Source organism: Mytilus galloprovincialis, chromosome 1 (genome assembly GCF_965363235.1).
Source record: "Mytilus galloprovincialis chromosome 1, xbMytGall1.hap1.1, whole genome shotgun sequence".
Classification (NCBI taxonomy): domain Eukaryota; kingdom Metazoa; phylum Mollusca; class Bivalvia; order Mytilida; family Mytilidae; genus Mytilus; species Mytilus galloprovincialis.
In genome coordinates this window covers 127428270-127456090 of record NC_134838.1, presented here as the reverse complement: position 1 = coordinate 127456090, position 27821 = coordinate 127428270, and the positions used below count along the sequence as shown (strand labels likewise).

Here is a 27821-nt window from a genome sequence, read left to right as displayed (position 1 = left end):
TGCAATCTGGTTGGTTCATATTCCCTTGTGACGTAAACACAAATATGAAATCACGATATTTTACCAAAAATAGATTTAACAAACTTTAAAACCTTTAATAAAATTTTGGGCAATGAACCATGAAAACGGTAATCTTTATCGTTTTAAAAGTTTTAATGATGAATAAGACTACCCAAACAACAGTCTTCGTGAAATAGTACCATCATAGTTGGTTGTTTGGAAAGCCATGTTTACCATGATAATCGGACTTGTAACACTTTCAGCATCTGTAGCACCAGACTGTATTGTACAGCGACCAATATCTGAACGAAGGTGTGTCCATGGATTTATAACTTGTGAACACGGCTATTGTGACAGGATCACTGACCCGTGTACATGTGATAGTGATATTTGGTCTGGCGTTAAATGTGAAAAGTTATATTGTCCTCCAGAATGTTATGGACTGTGCGAATGTTATGACAATAACGTTGTATGTTTGCAAGCGGAAACGAGCCAAGTATCTGGCAGTACAGTACCTATCAACCAAGTAGTCACCACTCAAATACTCGACCCCCCGAGAAACGATGTTATTCAACAGGAACATGTATGCTCAGATAATTATACACTACGTCCACTTTTCGAAAGATATTGCAATGGAGTATTCTGTATTTATGGGAAGTGTGTTGTTACTGAGAGGGGGAACCACAGATGTCAATGTGACCTTGGGGGAGATGGAGATTTATGTGAAAATAGGTGTTGTAAATCATGTGGGGATTTCGGTTGTAAGATTATTAATGGAACAGAATACTGTGATTACGAAAATCCTCCTGGAAAAGATCCTATATTGGGTGAGTATAAAAAGTAAAATCACCCAAATACTGAACTCGAAAGTTCGAATCAGATAGTCCCTAATCAAATGGCAAAATCAAAAGTTCAAACACATCAAACGAATGGACAACAACTGTCATATTCCTGACTTGGTGCAGGCATTTTCTTATGTAGGAAATGGTGGATTGAACTCCTCACTTGTATGACAGTAGTATAAAATTCCATTATATTGACAATGATATGTGAACAAAACAACGGACATAATATGATAAATTGTCAAAAATAGGGGTACGGCATTGTGTTATAATCTTAATCACTTTAAAATAAAACATATAACAAAGAAACAAACAAGACATATAGACAACGAACAGTAGCAAGCATAAAAGACAAGAATACAAAAATTATCATAAAAAAATAACACAATGACGGGATGTACAGAGTCACGTTAATTGGCGAACTTTCAATAATGGAAAGATGGACACGACACCAGTTACACATTGCTTTTAAAAATTAACTGATGATCGGAAACCTATGCCTACTAATACAACACCGTTATACATTTCCTGATTTTGTGAATTTACCTTCATAGGAAATACCACATCATATATCAACTTTTTCTGATTGTAAAAAGAATCCTCTGAAATGATAAAAAAAAAAAGATAGAAAATGAAATCAAAGAAATCATATAAAAGATGAAAACAAAATAAAATAGAAGTATCTTTATTGCAAAAAATAAAAGTCGGCGTATATAATTTGTATCAACTCGGACATAAACAATAAACACAGATGTTGTAACCTTGCACTTATTACATTTAGACCCAGTAGAGAAAATATGGTACTGGTACCTGATCGTAGCACTGGCAGTAGTAACAGCATCATCAATTCTCATGTTGTACATACTGTGGTGGAAGAGATATATACCTGTTTTAAAACTTGTTCATTACTTCAAATCTTATGAGGATGCAGGTAAGATTTGTATTCTTCAAAATCAGAATAAAAAAATAGACAGCGTACATATATCACAAATACAACGAAAAATTATCATAAAATAACACCGACTCCATCAAATCACAGAGTCCTGTTAGTTGGTTAAAAAATAGGTTGAACATATTCCTCGCAGAAGTCATTTCACATCGTATTATATTGTTCAGTGGTCAGTATTATTAACAACATCATCAATTCTCATGTTGCAAATACTGTGGTGGAATAGATACATACGGTATTTCGACCCCTGTACATACCTTTTTTAAAACTTGTACATACTTTAAATGTTATGAGGATGAAGGTAGAAATTGTACTTATAGCTACAAATATCATATCAAATCACATCAAAAAAAATTCAAAACAGGGATAAAAATGAGACCCATACAAAGACAACGAAAACTTATCATAAAAGAACATTGACTCCATAAAATGACAGACTGTAAAAGTTGATTAAAAAATAGATTGAAGATATCCCTCGCAGAAGTCATTCCACGTCGTATCGTTTAGTGGTCAGTATTGGGCAATATGTAGCCATCTTGGTTGTTATTTTTGTTAACAAGCAAATAGCTCCGCATTATATAATATAATGTGATACTATCCCTTTATAACGGGGTCTAGTGCCAGCGTGGTACAGACACCTGCGTCATCAAAACATAGTATGTACAAATATCAATATATTATTGTAATAAAATATGTATCAAGATAGTTACAAATATTTAAAAGTCTAATGGTTACATTAACGATAAAAAGCATAATAATTATATTGGTTGTGTCGTAAAAGTGCATTGTAATAACAAGCTTTTATATATCAGTATATATATAGTATATATCTGTCATCCATGAACAAACATAAAAACTCAAACTTTAAATCCAAAATTTTCGCTCACAGTTCATGTAATAAATTTGAAATTGTTTCTAGCAAAAAAAGACACTCTCGAATCTGATGTAAACTATAATTTTAGTCAGAACAATAAAATATATCATCACAAACTGACTGTATGTGCACTAAGGGCTGCAACTGTGAACATGTTTAGACTATCGAAACAGGTTAGTATATGTTATCTTTATACGAAGAAGGATAATCTAGCATTGCGTGAAACATATTTTGAGGTGTATTTGCGGAACATTACTGACAGAAATTGTTTGTTATTTGATTCATTTATTGGAGCTTGGTATTTAAAAGCAGGTCACTAGATCTTGCCTGAAAATAAGTGTTACCACTGTTGGAGTTATTCGGTATATATGCATCACGGTATCGGGGTATTGCTTTTGGGTGTTTTTGGGGGGAGATGGTCCAGATTAGCGATTCTGATATTTTTTTTAAGTGTTGTTGATCGAGAGCCGTCAATAGTTGATTAATACCACTACTTAGGGACGACATCAAAAGATCAATGTAAGATAAAAAACTTAATTCAAATAGTTTTGGGGTGGGGGGGGGTTGAACTGCAGCAAGATTTGGTTATCCGACATTGATTTTTACATATATCCATATGGGTCAATCAATTTTTCACAAATTAAGTTAAGAGGGGTAGGGGGGGGGGGGGGGGGTCAGTGAAAAAACTATGTGAATTAAGCTTTTTATCCTTCATTGAACTTTTGATGTCGTCCCTTATGTTTAACAACACAACTACAAAAAAAGTAAAATCACAAAAATACTGAGGAAAACTCAGTCATATTCCTGACTTGGTACAGGCATTTTTATGCAGAAAATGGTGAATTAAAAGAGCATATGATACAGTTACAGGGGAGGTAATGACGTTTCTAACGTAAATTGTTATTTTCGCGACGCCAAACTATGACTTATCGTTTTTTAAAATGCCTTTTGGTTTGATTACACGAGAAGATCATGTGTGCTAATTTTCATGAAAACGTAAATAGTGCATTTTTTTTTAAAATTTAATAAATATACAGCAAAAAATTATGTTTTTTTCTACATTCATGAAAATTTGATAAATACGAGTTATTTCTGAATTAAAAATGTATAAATTTTTAGGATACTTAATATTAAATACAGTTAAAAAACAATTTGTGTTGATCTTTGAAACAAAAAAGTTAGGTCTTTCGAAAGAAAAAATACGGCCACAAATCCGAATTTTGAGCAAATATACAAAATTTCGACCTCATTTTAATCAAAAAGTAGCACATGAAGGTATATTTTTCATTACATATTTTATTTAATCAGGTAAAACAGTCTATATGGATTTCTTTTATCAAAATGTAAATACGGGATTAAAACTGTATCGTATGCCCTTAAACCTGGTTTTAAAGCTAGCTTTACCTCTCACTTGTGTGACAGTCGCATCAAATTCCTTTATATTGACAACGATGTGTGAACAAAACAAACAGACATAATAGGTAAAATTTTGGGTACAGCAGTCAACATTGTGTTATAATCTTAATCACTATAAAACAAACAAATATGTAACAAAGAAGCACAAAATGGCATATAGACCAAGCATATCAGCAAACATTAAAGACAAGAATACACCAATTTACAATTGTACAATAGCACAATAACGGAATGCATATGTACATAGCCACGTCTAGGTATCAAAGAAATACCAAAAGGCGTATATAGACAAAGCTCATTAGCAAACATGAAAGACACGAACACGAGAATTATCATAGAACAATAACACAATGACGGGATGTAAAAGTACCGAATCACGTCAAATGGATATCAATAAAATCAGACTGAACAGTAAAGTAATAGTCATAAAGGCAAATAAAAGTATAGTATAACACAATATTAAGATGATAAACAACGTTAGTACCCAATTTCTATACTTCAAGTCCCTCGTGTATATTTTTAGTGAAGTTGATACGGAATATTTATCTACCAGGACTTGATACCTTCCGATGAACTTTTTTTTTGAAAAAAAGGACGCAACGTTCGTTGTCATACCCCTGGTTCATTAACCTCCTGCTCAGACACTGGTGACGTTTTACAAAGTCTGAGTAGGAGCTGCAAGCTGTAAAATACCGAATAAGTTGGGAAATGTAAATACCATATGCAGGTGAAGTTGGTATATTGCTACTCAGGTGGGGGGGGGGGGGGGTATAATTTCAAATTTAAATGATTGGCGCTAGTGGTAACTACTTTTTTTCCAAATCTTGTATGTTTGGCTTTTTGTTACATTAAAGCTGATTAACATCTATGTTTCCATTTTTATACGACCGCAAATTTTGAAAAAATTTTCGTCGTATATTGCTATCACGTTGGCGTCGGCGTCGTCGTCGTCGTCGTCGTCGTCGTCGTCGTCGTCGTCCGGCGTCCGAATACTTTTAGTTTTCGCACTCTAACTTTAGTAAAAGTGAATAGAAATCTATGAAATTTTAACACAAGGTTTATGACCATAAAAGGAAGGTTGGTATTGATTTTGGGAGTCTTGGTCCCAACATTTTAGGAATAAGGGGCCAAAAAGGGCCCAAATAAGCATTTTCTTGGTTTTCGCACCATAACTTTAGTTTAAGTTAATAGAAATCTATGAAATTTTGACACAAGGTTTATGACCACAAAAGAAAGATTGGGATTGATTTTGGTTTCAATAGTTTAGGAATAAGGGGCCAATAAAGGGCCCAAATAAGCATTTTTCTTGGTTTTTGCACAATAACCTTAGGTTAAGTAAATAGAAATCTATGAAATTTAAACACAATGTTTATGACCACAAAAGGAAGGTTGGTATTGAATTTGGGAGTTAAGGACCCAACAGTTAAGGAATTAGGGGCCAAAAAGGGACCCAAATAAGCATTTTTCTTGGTTTTTCGCACTATAATGTTAGTATAAGTAAATACAAATCTATGAAATTTAAACACAAGGCTTATGACCATAAAAGGAAGGTTGGTATTGATTTTGGGAGTTTTGGTCCCAACAGTTTAGGAAAAAGGGGCCCAAAGGGTCCAAAATTAAACTTTGTTTGATTTCATCAAAATTGAATAATTGGGGTTCTTTGATATGCCGAATCTAACTGTATATGTAGATTCTCAACTTTTGGTCCCGTTTTCAAATTGGTCTACATTAAGGTCCAAAAGGTCCAAAATTAAACTTAGTTTGATTTTGACAAAAAATGAATCGGTTGGGTTCTTTGATATGTTGAATCTAAAAATGTACTTAGATTCTTGATTATTGAAGTTTTTTGGTCCAGTTTTCAAATTGGTCTACATTAAGGTCCAAAGGGTCCAAAATTAAACTTTGTTTGATTTCATCAAAAATTGAATCCTTGGGGTTCTTTGATATGCCAAATCTAACTGTGTATGTAGATTCTTCATTTTTGGTCCTGTTTTCAAATTTCAAATTCTACATTAAAGTCCAAAGTGTCCAAAATTAAACTAAGTTTGATTTTAACAAAAATTGAATTCTTGGGCCTCTTTGATATGCTGAATCTAAACATGTACTTAGATTTTTGATTATGGGCCCAGTTTTCAAGTTGGTCCAAATCAGGATCTAAAATTATTATATTAAGTATTGTGCAATAGCAAGTCTTTTCAATTGCACAGTATTGTGCAATGGCAAGAAATATCTAATTGCACAATATTGTGAAATAGCAAATTTTTTTTTAATTAGAGTTATCTTTCTTTGTCCAGAATAGTAAGCAAGAAATATCCTATTGCACAATATTGTGCAATAGCAAGAATTTTTTTTAATTGGAGTTATCTTTCTTTGTCCAGAATCAACTTAAATCTTTGTTATATACAATATACAATGTATATACACTTTTTACTACCAACTGATAAATTTAAATAATCTTTACCATTCAGTGATAACAAGCAGTTTTTTTACATCTTAATATTTTATGATGTATTTAAATGAGTAGTTATTGTTGCAAACTCCATTAGAAATTTGAATTGATATCAGTTTTGAAAAAGGGAAACGGGGATGTGAAAAAAAAGGGGGGGTTAAATTTTTCTCATTTCAGATTTCATAAATAAAAAGAAAATTTCTTCAAACATTTTTTTGAGAGGATTAATATTCAACAGCATAGTGATTTGCTCAAAGGCAAAAAAAACCTTTTAAGTTCATTAGACCACATTCATTCTGTGTCAGAAACCTATGCTGTGTCAACTATTTAATTTTAGATTTAAAAAGTTTGAAGAAGAAATCTTTAATTGATTTGTAAAATCTTGGCATTTGTTTTGTGTAAAAAAAAAACATGTAATGTCAAAAATTTGATCACAATCCAAATTCAGAGCTGTATCATGCTTGAATGTTTTGTCCATACTTGCCCCAACTGTTCAGGGTTCGACCTCTGCGGTCGTATAAAGCTGCGCCCTGCGGAGCACCTGGTTCATAATGTCAAGGCTCGCAGTCAGTAGAATACTTTCAATCTTTTCTGTTTATTTCCATTTACTATATTAAGAACTATAGTTTAATTAAGAAATACTTTTGACAATTGATTATAAGCAATAACTAGTCCATCCACAAATCTTTTTTTCCCAAGCCATGCAGCCATTAATGCACATTTGGGGCATTTTAGTGTCTGTGATAACTTTTCCAACTTTATATTGAAACCCCTTCTCTGGAGTGAGTGAAACAATACATAAGAGCCAGGTCGAACTGCTGATATCCACGTCAAGAGTTGTACGACCAAAGGAAAATTATAGCAAAAAGGACAAAGAATGGGAAAACTACGTATTTGATATTAAAATAAAATACAAAACATTAGCACCTAGAACTCACGACCTCTTGAACTATTTGTGAAGTAGACACTGGGTATTTATCTTTTAGGTCTTGGCATTTTAAAATGAACTTTTTGAGGAAAATGACGTGACGTTCTTTGACAAAACCTGACGTATTGTAAATGTTTTCCCAGAAACTAATGACGCTTTACAAAAACTGAGTAGCAGCTGCAAGTTCTTGACTTCCATATGAGTTGAGAAATGTATACTCAATACGCGAATTATTTAATATATTACTGCTAAGGTGTGGAAAATTTATAATCTCGTTTGTCATAGATTCTGTTACTGGGATGACCGCTGTAGTCCTTGATGTATATATGTCTAAAATGAGGAGGAGGAATTGTATCTCTGTGTTTTAAGCTCTAATTCACTAGATATATACATATATATGGGATCCAGTCAGTTTAGATTGTTAATGGAAATATCATCATTAACATACCTGTATGTGAAATTAAATGATCTAGCATACTTTATCTTCTAGCTTCTTTTTAAAACGGACTCAAACAAATGTCTTTGAAATTATTTCCATACTTTTTTTACAGATGAAAGGGAATGGGATGCTTTTATTTCTTACAAAAGCGCGGGAAATGATGAACAGTTTGTGCTGAAATATTTATATCCCAAATTAGAACTAGAACTAGGTTTTAAATTGTGTCTTCACTTTAGAGATTTCATTCCTGGCAATGGTGAGTAAATCATATTTTCATAAAAATTAAGAATGGATATGGGTAATGTGTCTTAGAGACAACAACTCGACGAAAGAACAGAAAACTTGTCTATCTATATTCCTGAAATTTGATAAATATTGTAATGTAAGGATTTGACGTCACAAAACATTGACAATAAATTTACCATTGAAGCCGTGTTGACCCCTCCCCTCCCCAAATACCTAGAGAATACGGCCAGCATTCGAAACTATTCACAATTCAATGTTTAAAATGAAAATGTTACCATTTATATATTATATAGATCACACGTAGGAAAAGACAATGACAAATAATAATCAACGTACATGAATTAGGCCGTTAGTTTTCTTGTTTGAATTGTCATTTCGGTGCCTTTTACAGCTTATTATGCAGTTTGGGCTTTGCTACTTGTAGAAGGCCGTATGGTGACTCTTGTGGAGAGTTGTCTCATTGGCAATCATATCATATCTTCTTCTTTATATATACAACAAAAAACTGAAAATGAAAATATACGAAGACGCTATAACCTTTACCTTATATATAAATAAGGAGATTTAGTATGAATGTCTATGAGACAGCTCTACACCAGACCAAATGACGTGAATGTACGGAACTATTGATCAGTGTATGTAAAGTGCGGATCCTAAAATATCATTTTCACTGTATATGCCAGAAATTTTTGATGTAGAATGATAAATAAACAGACGACTTTTTTTTATTTTTGAAGAAAATAAAGAAAATTAGTTAAAAAGTATATGTTAAGAAACACATAATACTAATAAAACAAAGTAAGAGATGCGAACGGGTTTTTTTTTCGCGCCTAAATCCAAATAGCTGTGAAATATATACCAAAATAGGTGAATATTTAGGACATTTCACAAACAGATCGTGCAGGTGTTTTATAACTAACAGGTAAGATATTGTTGCAGAAAAAATATTCATTTCAACACAATTATTAAAGTTGTATAACGTAGAATAGGTTTTGTCATTCAGTTTCTTCATATTGAACTGAATTCCACTATGATGCTTTCTTTATGCGAGTCATGTTTACTGTCGAATGATGATAAAATTTCTTATGAATCGTATAGGGATCTTTATCCTTGTTTTTTATTATCCATTTCCATATCCTTGTTTTTTTTTATCCATTTCCATGACACTTCACCACTAATTACGTACATCTTGATAAAGATTGAATCGTTGGTTTTCCCGTTTAAAAGGTTTTACACTGGGGCCCTTTATAACTTGCTGTTCGGTGTGAACTAAGACTCCATGTTGAAGACCGTATTTTGACGTATAAAGGTATACTTTTATAAATTGTGACTCGTTTTGAGAGTTGTCTTATATGACATCTTATCTATCTGTGGCTCAACCCGAAACGAGACGGGATAAAAAGGGATAAAAAACACACTTTTTTAATATATTTATAATGGGCTTAATATGAGTCAGAAAAGAGTAGAATAGTGGGTCGCGTTGGGGTATAAGCGTGACGCGGAATTGCCGATTTTTTTGTAAGCGTGACACGTGATAGTCAAATGATTGTGTCGTGAAAACGAGAAATAAAGTATAGCGGGACACGGAAAATTTAAAAAAATGAGAACTGCATAGTATAAGCGGGATACGGGAATCTGATAAAGCAGTAAGCGGGATCAGGGATCAGACCCCCCCCCCCCCAATGAGACCCCAGAATAAGATATTTTTTTTATCTTCATCCTATTGTTACAGTCATTCCTTCAATAACAAATGTATCCCATGCATGCATTTTTATAGACAAAAGACCTTATGGATATTTGGGGTTCTTTGACATGCTGAATCTAACCTTGTATCCAGTTTGGGGATTTTTACCAAGTTACCGAAATATCCCACATAGAGGTCCAAAGGGTCTAAGATCATCAAACATGAATTGTAGCATGCATGTTGTGTACAATTACCCAAATGTGCATTGTTTGACCTCTGTGGTAGTATCCACTCGCGGATCTAGAAATTTTTATAAGTAGGGGTCCAATGACTACCTAAGAGGGGGCCCGCTCCAGTGATTCCATATAAAAGTAACCAAATGTTTTCCCAAAAAGGGGGCAACCCCCTGTCCTCCTAAATCCTCCTCTGGTATCGAGCTGTTCATTACGGATAATTCTTTTTATATCAAGGGTGCTCTACTTCACGTACCAATGCAAAGAAAAAAGTTCGCCCACACCTTACATTTCATGTTTTAATGACTGTGGATAATTTATGTCACATACCGTTTCACCTTATACAGTTAAAATCATGCAAGCAACAATCGAGTCAAGAACATTTGTTCTACCAAAACTGTCTTTTTCAGAATATGGAAATTGAGGCAGTTGAGGGTACAACTGGGGAAAGTTAATCTTTTATAAGCTTTTCTGTCACCATTGCGTTTCAAGATGCATATTTCTCTGTTCGCAAGTGTATTTATTGCGTGGAAGATAACGTCCTCAAATGTACTCGTCTCTATTTTACACAGACTGCATTTAAACTCCGCAATATCAATCTTTGACTTAAAAAAAATACAGAAATATCTTTTAATTTTTTTTTAAATCAAGGAAAAACGTAATTTGAAGAATACAATATGACATTTTGAGAAGCGTTTTTGTTACAAGTTTGAAAAGCTATATTTGATAAAGAATGAACGAGGAGTTTGTATTTCAATTTGAAAATACATTTACTAGTCATAAATTCTAAAGTCATCAACTAAGTTTTTTCATTTGTTTCAAGTGCATTTATCACATAATTCTACAATAAAAATTCCTCGCATCTTCGAAAATTCCACATCAGAAATGACTGCACTAACAGTGATAATTCATCGCATCTATAGTTAAAATGGATCGCTTTCAAAAATCGATATGCTATATTATGTTGCTTTTATAACACTTATTTGAACTTTAATGCTATGTTTGTACATAATAAAGACATATCACAATGAAAATATGTAAAAACTTTCCTTCAAATCAATTAATTTGGTATTTTCAAAACGTAAACAAATACAGTTTTCCCATGATCCTTTATTCTACAATAGACATACCCGTATATGACAGTTAAAATGAACTAGCTGGATTCGCACTTTATATATACACTGTTGATCACCGAACGATCTTCAGCAATGACAGAAATGCATTCAGTATAGTCAGCAATGAAAGGCCCTGTCAAAATGTGAAACATTTAATTTGATGACATTTTCAACAGCCTGATTTATGACAAAACAAGAAAAGAAAAACATACTTTTATAACAGCACGAGCTACTCATTTGAGCAGTGAACTTTTTTTATCCAAATTATGAAATGAATCTTAAATCGAAACGAACCTAAAATTACAGAGTCCTGAGACGAAAAAATAATTTGCATGCCTTAGTTTTATTTTATTTCGTTCATATTGAATACTTTTTGCTGATACATTATACTTTCGTTGTAGCAATAGCCAATAACATACTACAGTCCATTACTAAAAGCAGAAGAGTTATTTTGTTGTTAACGCCCAGATTTATAGAGAGCGAATGGACCAAGTTTGAATATCAAAAAGCTCAATATGAGATGATTCACGGAAGACAAACGATCATACCTATTATACTGGAAGACATTTCCTCCCTCAAAAAGACTATGGATGTCAATTTACAACATATCCTAAAGTCAGTTACCTATTTAGAATGGCCAGGGGGAGATAATCCGTCGAAAGAAAAGAAGTTCTGGACAAGGTTAACGTTAGCGTTGCCCAAAAGAAAAGAAGTTGAAGAACGCATTCAAACTTCTGATGACCATGCTAGTCGATATAGTGTTCAAAATGATCTTCCGGAATCAATTATTTATACAAAGGAAGGAAAAAACTTAGATAAAAACAACAAAATGACAATACAGCCAGTGGTTAAACTTAAACAAGAAGAAAAGATTCTTAGTGATATTATTGCTGGAAAAACTTAAAAAACTGAAAACAGTGAAATTTTACTCGACTCCTACAAGTCAATTCCTTTAGAATTAACGAATTAGGACTTTGTCGATTGTTATAAAATTCTAGTAGGCTTTGCTTTTGATATATAAAGCAATCGGATAATTGAAAATATTCTTCTGCAAAATATAACAAACGATAGTTAACACAGTTTATACAGAGTATCACTGTTGTTAGACATTTTGTTTTATTAAAATAGAAATAAACTTAAAAATGGGACTGATTTATAAACATAAAGGATACCAAAGTCGTAATACATATAAAGATAGCTGCCTATGATAGTGAAAATACACCATAAATAACCACACTACAAAATACCTTAAGGATTATGTACCCTTGTGTTGATTCAATGTTAAACATATGGAAATTTTATAGAAAATCCACAGCCTTTATCCTTGTAATCTCATATTTGGCAATTTGATTACTGATAGATATAGGATGATTGCATGCAGTGCTAGCATTAATTTTCTTAAAACAAAGTTTATTAATGTAGTTATTGGTTATTATTGTATTATATGTCTCTGGTTCAAACAAATACAAATATGGACCAAATCAATTACTGCTTTTATGGTGCGCTCGACTTTAGTGACTCAGCACGGGGTATTTTGGATTTTACAGGTTGCTTTGACTTTTTGTTAAGAATTAACACTAGCACACCATAGAAAAGCAAGTGAGTAATCTATGTTTCAAATTTTATAACAAAAATCTTTGTATTAAAGGCTGTGGATTTTCTCTAAATGCAATGAAACAGTAGATAATAATGCCTTGCATCAAGTTTCCCATTCGTATCGTTACAAAATGGCCTATCTCTATTATTCATTATATCTGTAGTTTTGATACAATTGAAGTTTAAAAAGTCCATGCAAAAAAAGGGCTACAGAAGGGGTCATTAACTTTAAAACATCCTTATAGACAGTGAACATTTCATTTTAGCGATAAGGGCTCTTTTTTGTCACAAAATCAATAGGTTGAAGACATATCATTTATAAATTAAAAAAATATAATAAAAAAAGCATAAATGCTTTTCATAAGCACAGATGTGTAAAATATCTTGTAGAAGAAAAGTAAAAAGCATATTTTAAATAAATAAATGTTCTCATAATACGTCATTTTGTCTCATTTACAATCATGCAATCATTTTATTATTCTAATTATGTATACTGGTCTATTTTTCTCATGATGATTTTTCTTGTAACGATTGACCTTCAAGTTCCTGAATTGGTTCAAGCACCTTGAAAATAAAGGCAGTGTACCAATTTTCGATTTGTATATAATTAATAATCGAATTTAAATAATTCAAATAATAAACTAAACAACATTAAGTCTATGGATTTGTTACAACGTTCTTTCACTGTCAAAGTTTTCACGGTTAGTCATGTCCAGTTTATTCTGTCTTTTTTTCTACATTTAAACAAATACAGTACAAAATGCTTGGGGAAGACCCATACATGAATAAAATAAAAGAACACATAACATAAGAAGTCCATTCCCAAGCGTGGTAGCGAGTTCGTAAGGAGTTAATTCAGTCAATATACAGAGTTTATTCGTGCAGCTGCCTACATGCACTATTAAATAATTTCAATTGAGTTATCTCCGTTTGTTCGAAAAACCTGTTGAAGATTAAATGTTGGTTACACAACAACGGTTAGCGATTTACACGTTACTTTCACATTTGCCTATAATCGATGTTAGTCAACAAAATCCCATTTTTCATCCAGAATATAATGTACTTAAGGGCATCCGATACAGTTTCAAGGGAGTTAACTCTTGGCGCGACGTTAAGCGTTTGAATTCCCACAAAACGTCACTTTTTGCGGGACGTATTGCGTATAATTTTCCGTAATAAGAAACGTAATGTGGAATTTCGATGCTCCAATTCTGTTTCTCCCGCATGGTAACTTCTACGCCATTAATTTTAGTGCATTTGATTCTTACAGGATAACAGTCTAATAACAACATAAGAAATAAAACAAATTACTGTTTCTTTGAGATCTTCAACAAAATAATGTAAAGTGAGCAATCTGAAGACGACTAACCCTTCTGGTGTTACTAATATCATGCATGTTAATTATCATTTTTATTATCATTTATCATCCATGACATTGTATTGCAGCACAGGAAACCAATGATATTTTAAAACTAATACCGAAAACGTAGGTACACGCCGCTAATATAAAAGATCCTCAACGTTGCACGTATTTTATCTAACAAAAGGCAATAGCTAACAATATGTTTATACACTCGTAATGTTTTTTACGGGACGTATTATGGTATACAAATGTCCGTCGTAAATATGGAACAGCATATTATCCAAATTTCATTAAACTGAACATGGTTGTTTTTTCAAACATGATGGTCTGTTTAATTTTTGGTGAGCTTTTTGAGTTACAGGTAAAACAGTTTTTTTCACAGTTCGCACTGTAACTCAAAAACAATTTATGACTATTGCTTAAAAAATAACACACTCCTTAGCTACTCGTATATTGATCTGAAGATTATACTTTTTGAGGATGATTCAAAATTTGATTTTAAAGTTATTGAGTTTATGACAAAAGAGTGGGTGTTCACATGTCGCGCCGTATCTCAGAAACTATTTATAATTATTTCATAAAACTTCACATACTTTTTAGTTAAATCATTCTTAAGATCTGTATACTTTTTCGTGATGATTCTTTCATTCATTTTTGAGTTCTTGAATTTTTATTGAGCTTCAACTTGGGGATCATATAAAACATGTTGTGATATACAAACTTACTATTGAGCAAGAATAATGAATGAGTCAAGATATACTTAGCATGACTTCCTGTACAACCCCCGTGTTATTTTAAAAACATGTATAATGGTTATATTTTTTGTAAATATATTAGAGAAATGATGGGATGACAGCAAATACAATGCAATTTCCAATATAATCAATGTTTTCAAATGGCATAACTCTTTTAAAGAATAATTGATATGCATTGATTTTCAAACGTGTCCATACGATATCAGTTATATAAAAAGTTGGCAAGAATTGTTCACTTGAAAAATGTAATTAACCAGAAGGACCGGAAGGACAGACAGAGGAATGGACGTGCGATATTTTATGTACGCGCTATGGTGAAAAAAATATAAAAGTTATTTACCAATAAAATTACGCTATGAGAGAAGGATTTTTAAAATCGCAACTAATCCAATCGGTTTTGCTAAATCAAACATTTCAAAATTATAGTTTCATTGTTTGCATGGACAAGAGCATTCTTTAGGAAATTGAAGATTCTCCTTTATAAGAGTTTGCTTTTGTTTTCTGACCACATAAAACAGAAGATGTAGTATAATTGCCAATGAAACAACTCTCAACAAGAGACAAACATGACACAGAAATTAACAACTATAGGGCACCGAACGGTCTTCAACAATGAGCAAAGCCCATACTGCATAGTCAGCTATAAAAGGTCACGAAATGACAAAGTAAAACAATTCAATCGAAAAAAAGTAACGGCCTAATGTATGTACATGTACTGCCATTTATGTACAAAAAAAGAAGTTCCGTTTGCAGGATAATGCTAAGTTCACACGTAATTCGAATTCGATTCGCATTAACTAATTCGAATTAGTTTAATTCGCATTCGAAATTCCTAACGTAAATTCTAATTCGAATTGCAATGCGCGTTAAATTTGATTTACTGTCCAAACGACGTGAACTTTTAATTCGTATCAACAAAAACAGATTTCTCAGTGATTAAAACGTGAATAAAAGGATTTTAAGGAATATTTGTAATGAAAAAGCAGCCCACCAAACAAAACAAAACAAATTTAGTGGTCAACATACGGTATGAAACAATATAACCAATTTATAGATAGTACTTTACAAGCAATATTTATACATCTGAAAAATGTCGCCGGTAATTTGCAGAGATAACGTCGAAATTGTCTGCCAGCGACGTCGTGCACTTTAGCGCTAACGTTGGGGTTACAAAGGGGGGACTCAATTTTTAGGATAAATCGCGTTTATTATGGAATCAAGCACGGTGACCTATATTTTTTATTTGAGATTTGGAGAAAGCATGACAAAATACAGTTTATGCAGAAAAATGATAAAAATGACATTTTCAGAAACAGTTTATATCATTTTTTTTAGGTTTAAAAAATACCACTTTGAACATCTGGTCCGCAATGTAAATCAAGGCTTGAATAGTTGTATAGTTATTCGTGTAGTGATTTTTTTTTTCCTTTTTGTCACTTATCACAGCTTCAGATTGAACCCGATCTTAATAATTTACGACGAAAAATATCTGCTCCAAAAATTTTATAACATTGCCTAATTGTTTAACAAAATTGCACAAATCCCCAATTTTCAGCCTCAATTTTCTCGGAAACAAGCACGGTGACCTATGTTTTATTTTGTGTTTTATTTTATAACTCGCCAAGGCCTACAACATATTACAAAATTATAAAAATTACGTTTTATCGAGAAACTGTATCGGATGCCATTAAAATTGGGCTTGGATCTAAATTCAAAAACATTTCTCAGATCAAAACGTTCTAAATTGTCCCGCGTCTTTAAAAACTATGAATATACCCGAATACAAAAACAAACAAAGATGTTTCGTCAACACCAAACTCTTAAATGAAATATTGAAAATAAAGATTTAAAAAACACTTGAACATTTTAAAAGGTACGTTCTTCTTTTACATCTATACTTATACGATTCGATTATTTGGTCGCAATGACGTTCTACTACAATTTTGATAAGTAAGACCCCTGTCTTTCCTATTCGAAAAAAAAAATATAAAATGTTGTGAAGACAAATTGCTGAAAAAAATAAGTTTATTTTATTTGTTGGCATCGTCAGCTCGAATATCAACTCGATCTTGCGGCGTTGCTAAAGAAGTCTGTATCAAAACTTGTGACAAAAGTGCCACGTATTAAAAATGAAAATGCCTTTATTTCATATCTATTTATCTTAAAAAATTTTTATTTCCCTGGTGATCTGTTTAATTAATTGCGGTTTTTAAATTTAAAAATAAGCAATTGCATTATTTCCTTGGTTGCTCGGTACAGTTTGAGGTTTACATATAAATTAGGAGATATGGGTACACTCCACAAATATGTTCCTAACAAGTCATGTGATTTATCTACATGTAACCTTGTGATGTGGTTTTAACAAAATACTTGTATTACCTGATTCAAACTTGTTATGTTTTGTGTCATTATTTACTAAGTTAACATCTTGCATTCTCTACATTCAAAAAATGAACTATATGACTTTTGTTTTGATATTGTCTGGTTTTCTCTGAGGAACACTGACTGGCTCGTTTTGGTTTCATGGAATCCTTTCAGGTTCAGTGGCGGACCCATAACTTTTCAAAAGGGGGGGGGGGGGGGGGCATCCAAGTCATGTTTCAGTGATTCCCTATATAATCTCTCCCCCACCTGGATCCGCCTACGAGGGTTTGCCTAATACGATCTTATACTTTGATTAAAATGAATTACAAATAAATTTACGACCTCTTATTGACAGAAAATGCCAAAAACATTGATATACCTAGTGTTCATATACTAAAATCCTGATTCGATAGCTTTTACTCCGAGTTCTTATAAAAAGTGTATGTATGTGACCGTTATAGCCAAGAGGTCCATCATGCTTATTTATTTAGCATAAAATGTGATATATCGTTATCATTGTAGGTTTTTTTATCATTGTTAATTCTTCCAGTCCATCCTATATTTACAAGGATGTTTATGATGAAGCTTATTTCCTGATAAATGATGAATTATAGACGCATGCTCTGTCAAAGGTGGTATTGTTGGGAGGTGAAAAAAACATGTTTTCTTCCCCTACTTATCAGTTTACCAATTCAGATTGAAAACTGAAAAAATAAGAATGATTGTAATTTATTCTAATAAGGGTTTGCAAAATATTGTTTTACATTCTTTATAAGCACTCTATCTTGCTTAATTTTTCTAATTAAAAATTGATAATCGACTGTATTTATCCCCCTTTTACCTTCTATATCGTAATGCTGTTTATAGAAAATGATGTATGATGATATGACTCATGTATTAAAAGTTGGGGAAAATTATTGCAGTTTCAACAGCCTACGTGATATACTAACTAACTTAGTAAAAAATGTCTCTTGACCCGACAGTTGGGTAATGACTTGCTGGCCTCGCACAAATACTAAATGTTATGACGAGACGAGACGTCGTAGAACCTTCGAGAGATGTTTTTCACCAACAGCTGTGTCTACTTTGGCTAGCTTCCGGTAGTAAAGTGCACACTTAAATGTCTTCGAACTTCATGATCTGCTTTCTAAATCGTTTTTTTCTTTTATAGTCTCGAGCACATCTTGTCTAAGTGTTTTATTTCTTGTTTGTCCCTATTGTGTTTTCGTATATATTTTCGTAGGATTTTTATAAAAGTGTTTCTGTTTTACTGTCAAATAACGTTTTATGCATTGCCGTCTCTTAAGTTACGGGAAGATATTCCCATACCAAAGATTGTCTCGTTTTCAATACAATGTGAGTATGTAGACAAAAGCATTACAGATAAACAAACAGATAATACAATCTTATGATGATGGAAATGTTTAACGACCTTGACTGGATATTCATCCCTCGCACAGTCGGCTCGTTGCCCGAACGCGTTTGGTGAGCGTTTAAATAATTTTGTGCCAACGGTCAGGAACAGGTGGAGGACGCCATTTTGGAAGGTCGCCATCTTGGTTTCGTGAGTTGTTTTGGTTTTCTTTTGTTGACTATTTTGATGTTATGTCTTCACAACGGCTGCTCTCAGGGCCAGATTGGTAAACTTGGCAGCCCGCTCACCACGATGATGCAGTACTGGTCGATGAGTCACGGACGTAGTATTAACGATGACAGGAAGCATTATCAGGACCACTGTCGTTGGACAGTAAAATGGAATCCATTATTCAACACCTCGGATACACTCCTCGAATGTCAGTCGGCATACCACTCCCCCATCGATTATGGGTTTTGGGTGTATGTTGACGCGGGTTACGCGAATAATGTCTGACGTATTCTGACTCTGTACAGCGTTGGATTGGTTTCTGTCATCGAAAGTAGTAAGTCGTTGACCCATCTATCAGTAAACCCTTATCGAAGATAGCGGATAAAAGAGAGCTGACCCAGCACGTCCGTTCAGCTGTTATAACTGAGACGAGACTGTGATTGATACAATATTATCCTTGTGATGATGATATCAATAGTAAATAATAATGAGTGGGGGCACGTTGATTTCTTGTATGACATGAGGGGGCAGTCCATTCCATATTATAAGGTCAAGTGTATTCCTTATATGGACATGCAGGGGCAATACATGATACTAGAAGATCAAGTGTATTCCTTGTATGGGCATGCAGGGGTAATCCATTCCATAGTACAGGACAATGACAGATGTATAACAGGTTTTATTTAAATAAAGCAATATAATAAAGTGATTGATAAACCTTTTAATTAAATTTAATTTTATTGACAAAAACATCAAAGTAAAGAAAAAAAGACTGATTTATGGAAATGAAATTAAATATGACAGTTTTCTAATTGTCACAAATGATATATTAGTCGAGATAATGCACGAATTATTTGAAGTTCATTGTATTTTATGCATATTTTATCTATTTTAAAACACTAAAAAAGAGAATCAGGTGGTATTCGTTTTTACTTGACTTGCTATTATTGCACCAAAACCACAGGATCATCGAATACAAGCAAAAGCAAGCAGTCTCTAAATAAAATCCAGATAACCTAAAAGTGGTTTCTCTGAAGGATAAAGAAGTATATTTGTCGCTAGCCTATATCCATAATGTCCCATTCCCTTATAAAAATGATGCCGTTAATTTAATCCGGATGACTATAATTTTTCGATTGCAAACTTTTCATATTTGTGACGTAACAGAACTGCAGCACATTCCCATGAAGTAAAGATCTCTCAGATGATTATTTATCTTACAAGCTTACTATGTAACTTTGTTATGAGCAGCACGACATATTCTACACGTAGAGAAAAGAACTTCTTACACTTCCGGATGAATTTGAGTCAAGATCTTTTGTTTTGTTTTTTTTTTCTTTCTAGCTTCATTTACTAATAATTAAGCTAATTGTGTAGTGTTTTGTTATTTTTAGTTATTTTGACTTTGAACTAGCAGCCAGCAACTGCGGGTACTCTCTGATCTATACTTAATGTTTATATTGTTGGGATGTACAAGTACCTAGTCACGTTCACTCTGTGTTTTTGTTAGATATATTTCTATTTGTATCCATATGACGAGTTAAGCCTCTTTCAACTTATTTTTATAGTTCGTTCCTATGTTGTACTGTTACACCACTACTATCTCAGGTTATATTTTCGCTTATTTTTTTAACATTAATAAAGGGCGTTAGTGATTTCGGGGCCTTTTAAAGCAGACTATACGGTATGGAGTTTGCTCATTGTTGGAGTCCGGTGACTTATAGCTGTAAATTTCTGTTTCATTTGGTCTCTTGTGAAGAGTTGTCTCATTAGAATTCATATCGCATCTTCTTTTTTATAGTTTTTCGTTTCGTCTTTTTATTTCTTTTGATCATACTCTTTTATATAGATAAGAGCGTTGGTTTTCCTGTTTGAATGGTTTTACACTGGTAATTTTAGGGGCCCTTTATAGCTTGCTGTTCGGTGTGAGCGAAGGCTCCGTGTTGTAGGCCGTACCATGACCTATAATAATTTACATTTATGAATTATTATTTGGATGGAGAGTTTTCTCATTGGCACTTATACCACATCTTCTTATATCTATCTTCTAACTGTTATTTCGTATTCCATTTGTTATTATCTTTTATCAAGTTATTTTGTGTTTTGTACCAATGTCGTCTTTTCACTTGAATACAGTATTTTTAAGATCAAGATTCTGATTTATGGTTTTTAATAGACTTTATTGTGACTAGATACCAAAAGATATAAAACGAAGACTCTTAAATATAGCATGAACGGACACTAGCTTGATTTAAAAGGTACCCTAGACGCTCTTTCGTATTCCATTTGTTTCCGGGAAAACATAATATATAGATATAGGAAGATGTGGTATGAGTGCCAATGAGACAACTCTCCATGCATCCAAATAACAATTTATAAAAGTAAACCATTATAGGTCAAGGTACGGCCTTCAACACGGAGCCTTGGCTCACACCGAACAACAAGCTATAAAGGGCCACAAAATTACTAGCGTAAAACCATTCAAACGGGAAAGACAACGGTCTAATCTATTTAAAAAAACGAGATTTTAAACATGTTTATGGACACCCAGTCCTCTCTACCAACTTGGAACAGTGGTGCTTGTTGTGCAATATTTATAACACACCACATGAACAAACTTTACTAAATAATGAACAAAAACATATATAATATACAGAAGCAAAGGAAAACCACTCAGTTATAGATTTCTGATTTGGGGCATGCCAATATATAATGTGACGGGGTTAATATAAAAATCAGATGTGATATGATTGACAATAAGACCAAACGTTATAGAAATTAACAAATATAGGTGAAACGTATGGCCTTCACCAATGAGTAAAACCTATACAGCATAGTAAGCTGTTATCTGCTTTTTGGCCGGGTTGTTGTCTCTTTGACATATTCTGTATTTCTATTTTCTTCGCCGTGATATAGCCTTTCTGTGCTAATGCGGCGTAAAGCAACCAGCAATCAATCAATCAATATTTCGAGTTTTATATTAAAAGTTCATGACATGACAAATGTAAAACAATTCAAATTAGAAAAACAAACGGTCTGATAAATGTACAAAACAATACATAAAAAACAAATATGATATTCAGCAACACACAACAGCCCCTAAATTACAGGCTCCTGAAATAGGACAGAAGTAAGAAATAAGAAACACTATAAATCCCCTAATATCAGAAAAGACACGAGGTACAGATCTGAAGGCACTCGCATTTACTTAAAGCTAGTTCGAAGCCGATAACGACTAATAATCAAACATGATTGCGGACAATTTACCTATCATGTTAGCTTTTTATAAAGATATTAGTATGTGTATGTTTTTTTTATATTGTTTTACAATTTGCTGGCTATATCCAGTACTTCATTTTTATATTTTTGTGTTAAATAAATATGGTCTGTTTTCTCCGTTTCTGTGTGTGTTACATTTTAGTGTTGTGTCGTTGTTCTCCTCTTATATTTAATGCGTTTCCCTCGGTTTTAGTTTGTTACCCCGATTTTGTTTTATGTCCATGGATTTATGAGTTTTGAACAGCGGTATACTACTGTTGCCTTTATTTCTAAAGTCTTTAATACAATATTTTATAAAGTCCTAGTACCAAATAAACTCATCATAGTTATCAGGACTAAATTTTCTATATACGCCAGACGCGCGTTTCGTCTACAAAAGACTCATCAGTGAGACTCGAATCCAAAAAAGTTAAAAAGGCCAAATAAAGTACGAAGTTGAAGAGCATTGAGGACCAAAATTTCTTAAACGTTTTGCCAAATACAACTAAGGTAATCTATGCCTGAGGTAGAAAAGTCTTAGTAAGCCAACGGAATAGTGTGATGATTGTTCTTACAAGTTTAACCTTTCTAAAAGACTTCGCATATTAAATTTACGTCAACATGAAGCAATAATTGTCCATCGTGTCTTGCATATTTAGTATCTTCTCCTGTCCGGGAAGTGTTCCCATTTTTTTTTTATTTTGTTCAAGCCAATCGAATACGGCAACCAATCAAAACCGATATTTCTTTACTACAAATTTCAAGATGGCATGACTATCGAATGAAACTAAAGCTTCGCATCATGTGCATATGTATAAACGTGTCTTCAAAATAACGAGACGACTGATGTCACTAAAGGTGAAAATCAATTAACATACTTAATCAGTTTTACATACCTACTCCCCTAAAATCTGATACAAAACTGAAATATGAGTAAAAGTGTAAGGTCTTACCGAGAAAAATTCTCCAAAATTAATTTCCAATTATTCTTTAAGACGTTGAGCTTTAGGCACATTTGCACATAATTTTCGTGGAGATTGCATTATCAGATTACAATTGCTCGATTATGTTCAATATTATATTCGACAATATAAACAAGAGTGTATACGTTTAACTGATTATGATTAAATTGTATGTTAAAACTAAAAGTCTGAGAGAAATATTAGTAAGGTCTTAGTCAAGGTCAAGTCTAGATGAACTCTGTCAGACGGACGTGAATAACATGCATAGATTCTTTGCAACAGAGACTTTTCTTGAAAAAAAAATCGCTTTATATTTCCTTTTAGCTAAAAAAAAATAAAGCATAAGGCAGCAACCATTTGATTTTCGGGGGGGGGGGGGGGGGGGGGGGGGCTATGGGTTTTTTTGGAAAAAAGTTTGTTTCCAGTTTTTGGAGAAAAAAAAAATGTTTGTTTCACCCTCAGCTGCCACTATATGTAATGCTAAAATTGAAGGAAAAAAAATGTTTTCGACTTGTCGCGAAAAAAAAATTTGTCCAGATAAAAAAACCATAGCCCCCCCCCCCCCCAGAAAATCAAATGGTTGCTGCCTAACAAAAGTTCCGAATTCCAAGGCATATTCAAAAGGGTAACGATAGAAGCTTCTTAAGCTGACAAAGTTAAACTATATCAATCAACGGAACAAGTAAAAAGCAGCTGTCATAATCCTGACTTGGTGCATGCATTTTCAGAAGAAACTGAGCGATTAAACCTGGATTCATAGCTAACTACACCTCCCACTTGTCTAACAGTAGTTTTAGTTCCGTTATATTGACATAATTAGGTGTGCAACCCAAACAGACATACTGTGAAAATATTTAGGATCCAGCAGCCTAGACTGGGTAAACATGCATTACAGACATACAACACAACCGACTTTTAAAACAATTCGAATAATCGGATAAATCTCACAAAGAAAATTTACGATGACGTCAACAACAAAAGTTTTGTCGTTATTGGTACACGCCAAATACAGTATACACTTTCTCGATCAATTAACAATAAGTAAATATAAATACAAGGGTAAACAAAATAGAAAAAAAAACACTGTAAAACCCTTTGTATCCGAATCGCACATCAGGACCCACCTGCATCGCGAAGGTCAAAAGCTGAAAAGCTTTGAAAAAGAACAATGGCGGGATGCATAAATACCGATTCACGTAAAAAGTCATACGAGCAAAGGAAATATAATAGCACGCTGACTAAATAAAGGGGTACCTGAAGTAAAAGAAAACTGTATATAACTTCAGCACCTAGAATCTATAACTCAAGACCATCTTGTATTATTTGTGAAGTAGACACATAATATTAAGTACTATATCTTACAACGTTTCGATTAAATATTTGAAAAAAGGACGTGTGAGACGTTCTCCACCAAAACCCTGACTCATTATTCTATTTTATTTCTTACTCAGACGCTGATGATGCCTTTTAAAGTATGAGTAGTTATTGCTTCGGCACTGCATACTTGTCATACTAATATAAACGTGAGGGACATAGTGAAATAATGTTATATATATATTTGTTTAGGGGCCAGCTAAAGGACGCCTCCGGGTGCGGGAATTTCTCGCTGCATTGAAGACCTGTTGGTGACCCTCTGCTGTTGTTTTCTCTATGGTCGAGTTGTTGTCTCTGTGACACATTCCCCATTTCCATTCTCAATTTTATTTAAAAAGTTTATATGTTGCAGTTCTTAATTTGTTATACTTTCACTAGATTTCCTTCTCAATAAATGTATACGAATACGACAGTTTTATTTTTGATTCGGTTAACACATAACAATACACACATAAGTTCTTGAAAGCTTTTTACCAAATATAAATAACATTAAAACATAGAACATGCAGATAAGATATATAAGCAGCAATTACTATTTCAAATGCAAAATGACAGCACTGCCACAGATATGTCAAAAAACATGCAAAGCATAACATAAGCTATACATCTAAACATGCCAAAACTTGTAGCATAACTAAAACTTGAAGCACAACTAAAGCTAGGCACATTTAAAATTAAAAACAAATAAAAACATGGCACACGTGTCACAATTAAGGCATACTACAAACATTTAGAGCAATGATTAAAACTATGAAAACACATTTTAAAATTGAGAGAGAAAAACTTTTTCATCAACGCGTTAGTGGTTTAGTTATGTGATATACGTTCGAAGCGATGGCCTATATATATATTTATATATTATTTTCTAGATGTTTCTGTCAGTTGAGATTATTCCGAAGACCATTGATGTCATTCAATGAGATCCAGTCAGCGGATTTTTTTTATTTTGACCATCCAGTCAGCGGAATTTCAATTTGAACATAACTGTGTTTGATGCAGATATTGAAAACGTTCCGGAAACCAACTTTCAACCAGTCACCGTCATTATATATCTATTTTTGATGTATATATTTGCAGATTTAATTGGAAATTATTAGAATGCTTGAAGTAGATATACAACAGGGATTAAGATTTGGCTATAGGTTCTGTGTATCCACATCATTTGTACATAGTTATCAAAGGTAACAGGCTTATAATTTGATACGCCTCTTCTTACTCTCGTGAATTTTGGAGGGATTTTGCGACCTAAATAGTTCACCAAAATTGATATTTTGGATTGCAATATAATAATAGTAACTATTTGATAAAACTCCTGTACAGCAATCATTTTTATATTAATCAGACACTTTTTTAAAATTTGCAAATATCTTTCACCACTAACCGCTGCATGGTTTTAAATGCGTGTGATTGAACAGCTTAAAACCACATATCAGTTTAAAAATTTAATGACACCTACGGACTAGAAAAAAATGTATGCACTAATATTGTGTCTGAAATCGATATAAATTGATAAAGGTGAATACATTTTGAAACATAAATTTAAATGTAATTATTTAGAAATAGGTATATAACCATATGGTAATCTCGTGACAAAACAACTTCACAAACATTTTTAGTTTTTTGAAATATATATACTTTATAATTCAGCTGTTTTAGCTATTGACATCAATGAATTATGTAAATTGAAGTTGTATGTTTAAAAGTGAGTAATACATGCATTATTGAACATTAAATTAGATAGCTTTACAATTTCAAAACAAATATGATGTATTATTCACGATGTTTAATAAATCATATAAACTCCTACACTTTAATATGAATTTTAATCTTAAATAAATATACTGATTGCTTCATAAAAAAATGTCATATAAGAATTATTTCTAACTGCTACGCCTTTAATAGTATCTGTGTATGTTAATTGGTATTACAAGTTATAACAGACAATATACAAGACTATTATAAGTAATTGATTAGTGTTCTTGTTTTTATCCTCCCCTTGTTAATTTGGTGATTTGTTTTACTTCAATATGTTTGCTTCTTGTCAGCATATATTTTTTGAATAAATTCACAATAATTTATTCATCAATTTAGAGAAAGGTTAAGGTTTAACAAATATTGTTACACCTAACTTAAAAGGATCAACTGTTAGACACACTGCCAAAGAAAAATAAACAGCGTAAACAAATGACAATTTGTCAGCTTTAGAAACATGGTGCATAGTAGTAACAGGTCCTTTTATTATTGGGAAAACAATGTATGCAGAAATGGGTTACATCAAAATTTAACAATCAAAATTGAAAATTATGCTGGGTATTGCATAAAATTATGTATGAAAAATGAAAAAAAAAACAAAAAGCGTAAAAAAGCAAGGAAACATAAAAAGCCAAAGTTCAGTATTACTGAAAAGAGAAAAACAGAAAATGTCATTAAACACAAATAATTCCAAATCAAACAAACGAAAACAAAATCTTTCATATATGGTGCAGGTTCATTTCACTAGCATTTTTTTATGCGACTGTTATACAAGTGAGAGGTTTAGCTAGCTATAAAACCAGGTTTAATTCCCTCTTTTTCTACATAAGAAAATGCCTGTACCAAGTCAGGAATTTAAGGATGTATTCTTCTGACTTTTCAGTCTCGTTCAGTCTCGTTGAAATCTCGTTCTTGAATTATTTCCAAAACATGTGATAGAAGTGGAAAATATCAATGAATTTTAAAAATATTATAATCAAACATAAATCTGTGAAAAAATTGTGTATTTACAATGAATGGTTTTTGCGTAATCCAGTTTTCAAATTTTACGACCAATCTAGTCAGTATTTTTAGCCAAATTTTTGAGAAAATGGGTGGGGGATACAAAAAATGATTTAACAAGAATCATGTACATCCCATATCAATTTGGTCTTTTCAAATTTCTTAGATAGTTATTTTTTCAATCATTTATAACAAAAAAGTTGAAATAATATGCATTTTGTTCTTAAAACTGAGAAAAATCACAAAAATACAAATTTGACAGCATGCTAAATTTTACACAAAAAAGCATCAAAATATGATAAAACTTTCTTATATTAACACCTACCTATAGTTTTTTTAAGTAAAATTTATTCAGATTGGTCCACTTCATCTTTATAGAAAGTATAAAAAAAAGTTTAATTGTGGAACTGTGATTTTTTTCACGATAATAGCCCAAAAATAGGTAAAAATCGATGAAAAATGGGGAAATCATCAAAATTGGGCATTTTCAAAAGGCTGTAGCAAAAAAAGAAGTGCACCACCATATGATTTTTTCTTCACCAATTATTTTGTTACAGTCTTATAAACCCAGAAATCAGGTTAAGCAAAAAAGTTTAATTCTAGAAATTTTTGGCTCCTCAGAGGTGTACATCCTT

General features: G+C 32.6%; 1 protein-coding gene across 2 annotated transcripts; it reads left to right on the top strand.

The window, feature by feature from the left end:
- Positions 1-134: 134 nt before the first annotated feature.
- LOC143058437 (uncharacterized) lies at positions 135-26001 on the top strand. Of its 2 annotated transcripts, none has more exons than XM_076231935.1 (4): positions 135-827; positions 1624-1773; positions 8010-8153; positions 25302-26001. In XM_076231935.1, exons 1-4 carry the CDS (start codon positions 227-229, stop codon positions 25316-25318), a joined length of 912 nt encoding a protein of 303 aa, XP_076088050.1. In that variant the 5' UTR covers positions 135-226; the 3' UTR covers positions 25319-26001. The 2 variants fall into 2 exon arrangements, with proteins under 2 accessions (XP_076088050.1, XP_076088042.1); XM_076231927.1 differs by lacking the exon at positions 25302-26001 and adding an exon at positions 11577-12321 and having other exon boundaries at positions 138-827.
- The last annotated feature ends 1820 nt before the right edge of the window (positions 26002-27821 follow it).

Bases quoted from the DNA above. Each gene is read 5' to 3' on its own strand.
- LOC143058437 (XM_076231927.1), top strand. From the start codon at position 227: ATGTTTACCATGATAATCGGACTTGTAACACTTTCAGCATCTGTAGCA. The intron at 1,774-8,009 runs GTAAGATTTGTA...CTTTTTTTACAG, and splicing joins CAAATCTTATGAGGATGCAG to ATGAAAGGGAATGGGATGCT. The intron at 8,154-11,576 runs GTGAGTAAATCA...CTTTCGTTGTAG, and splicing joins AGATTTCATTCCTGGCAATG to CAATAGCCAATAACATACTA.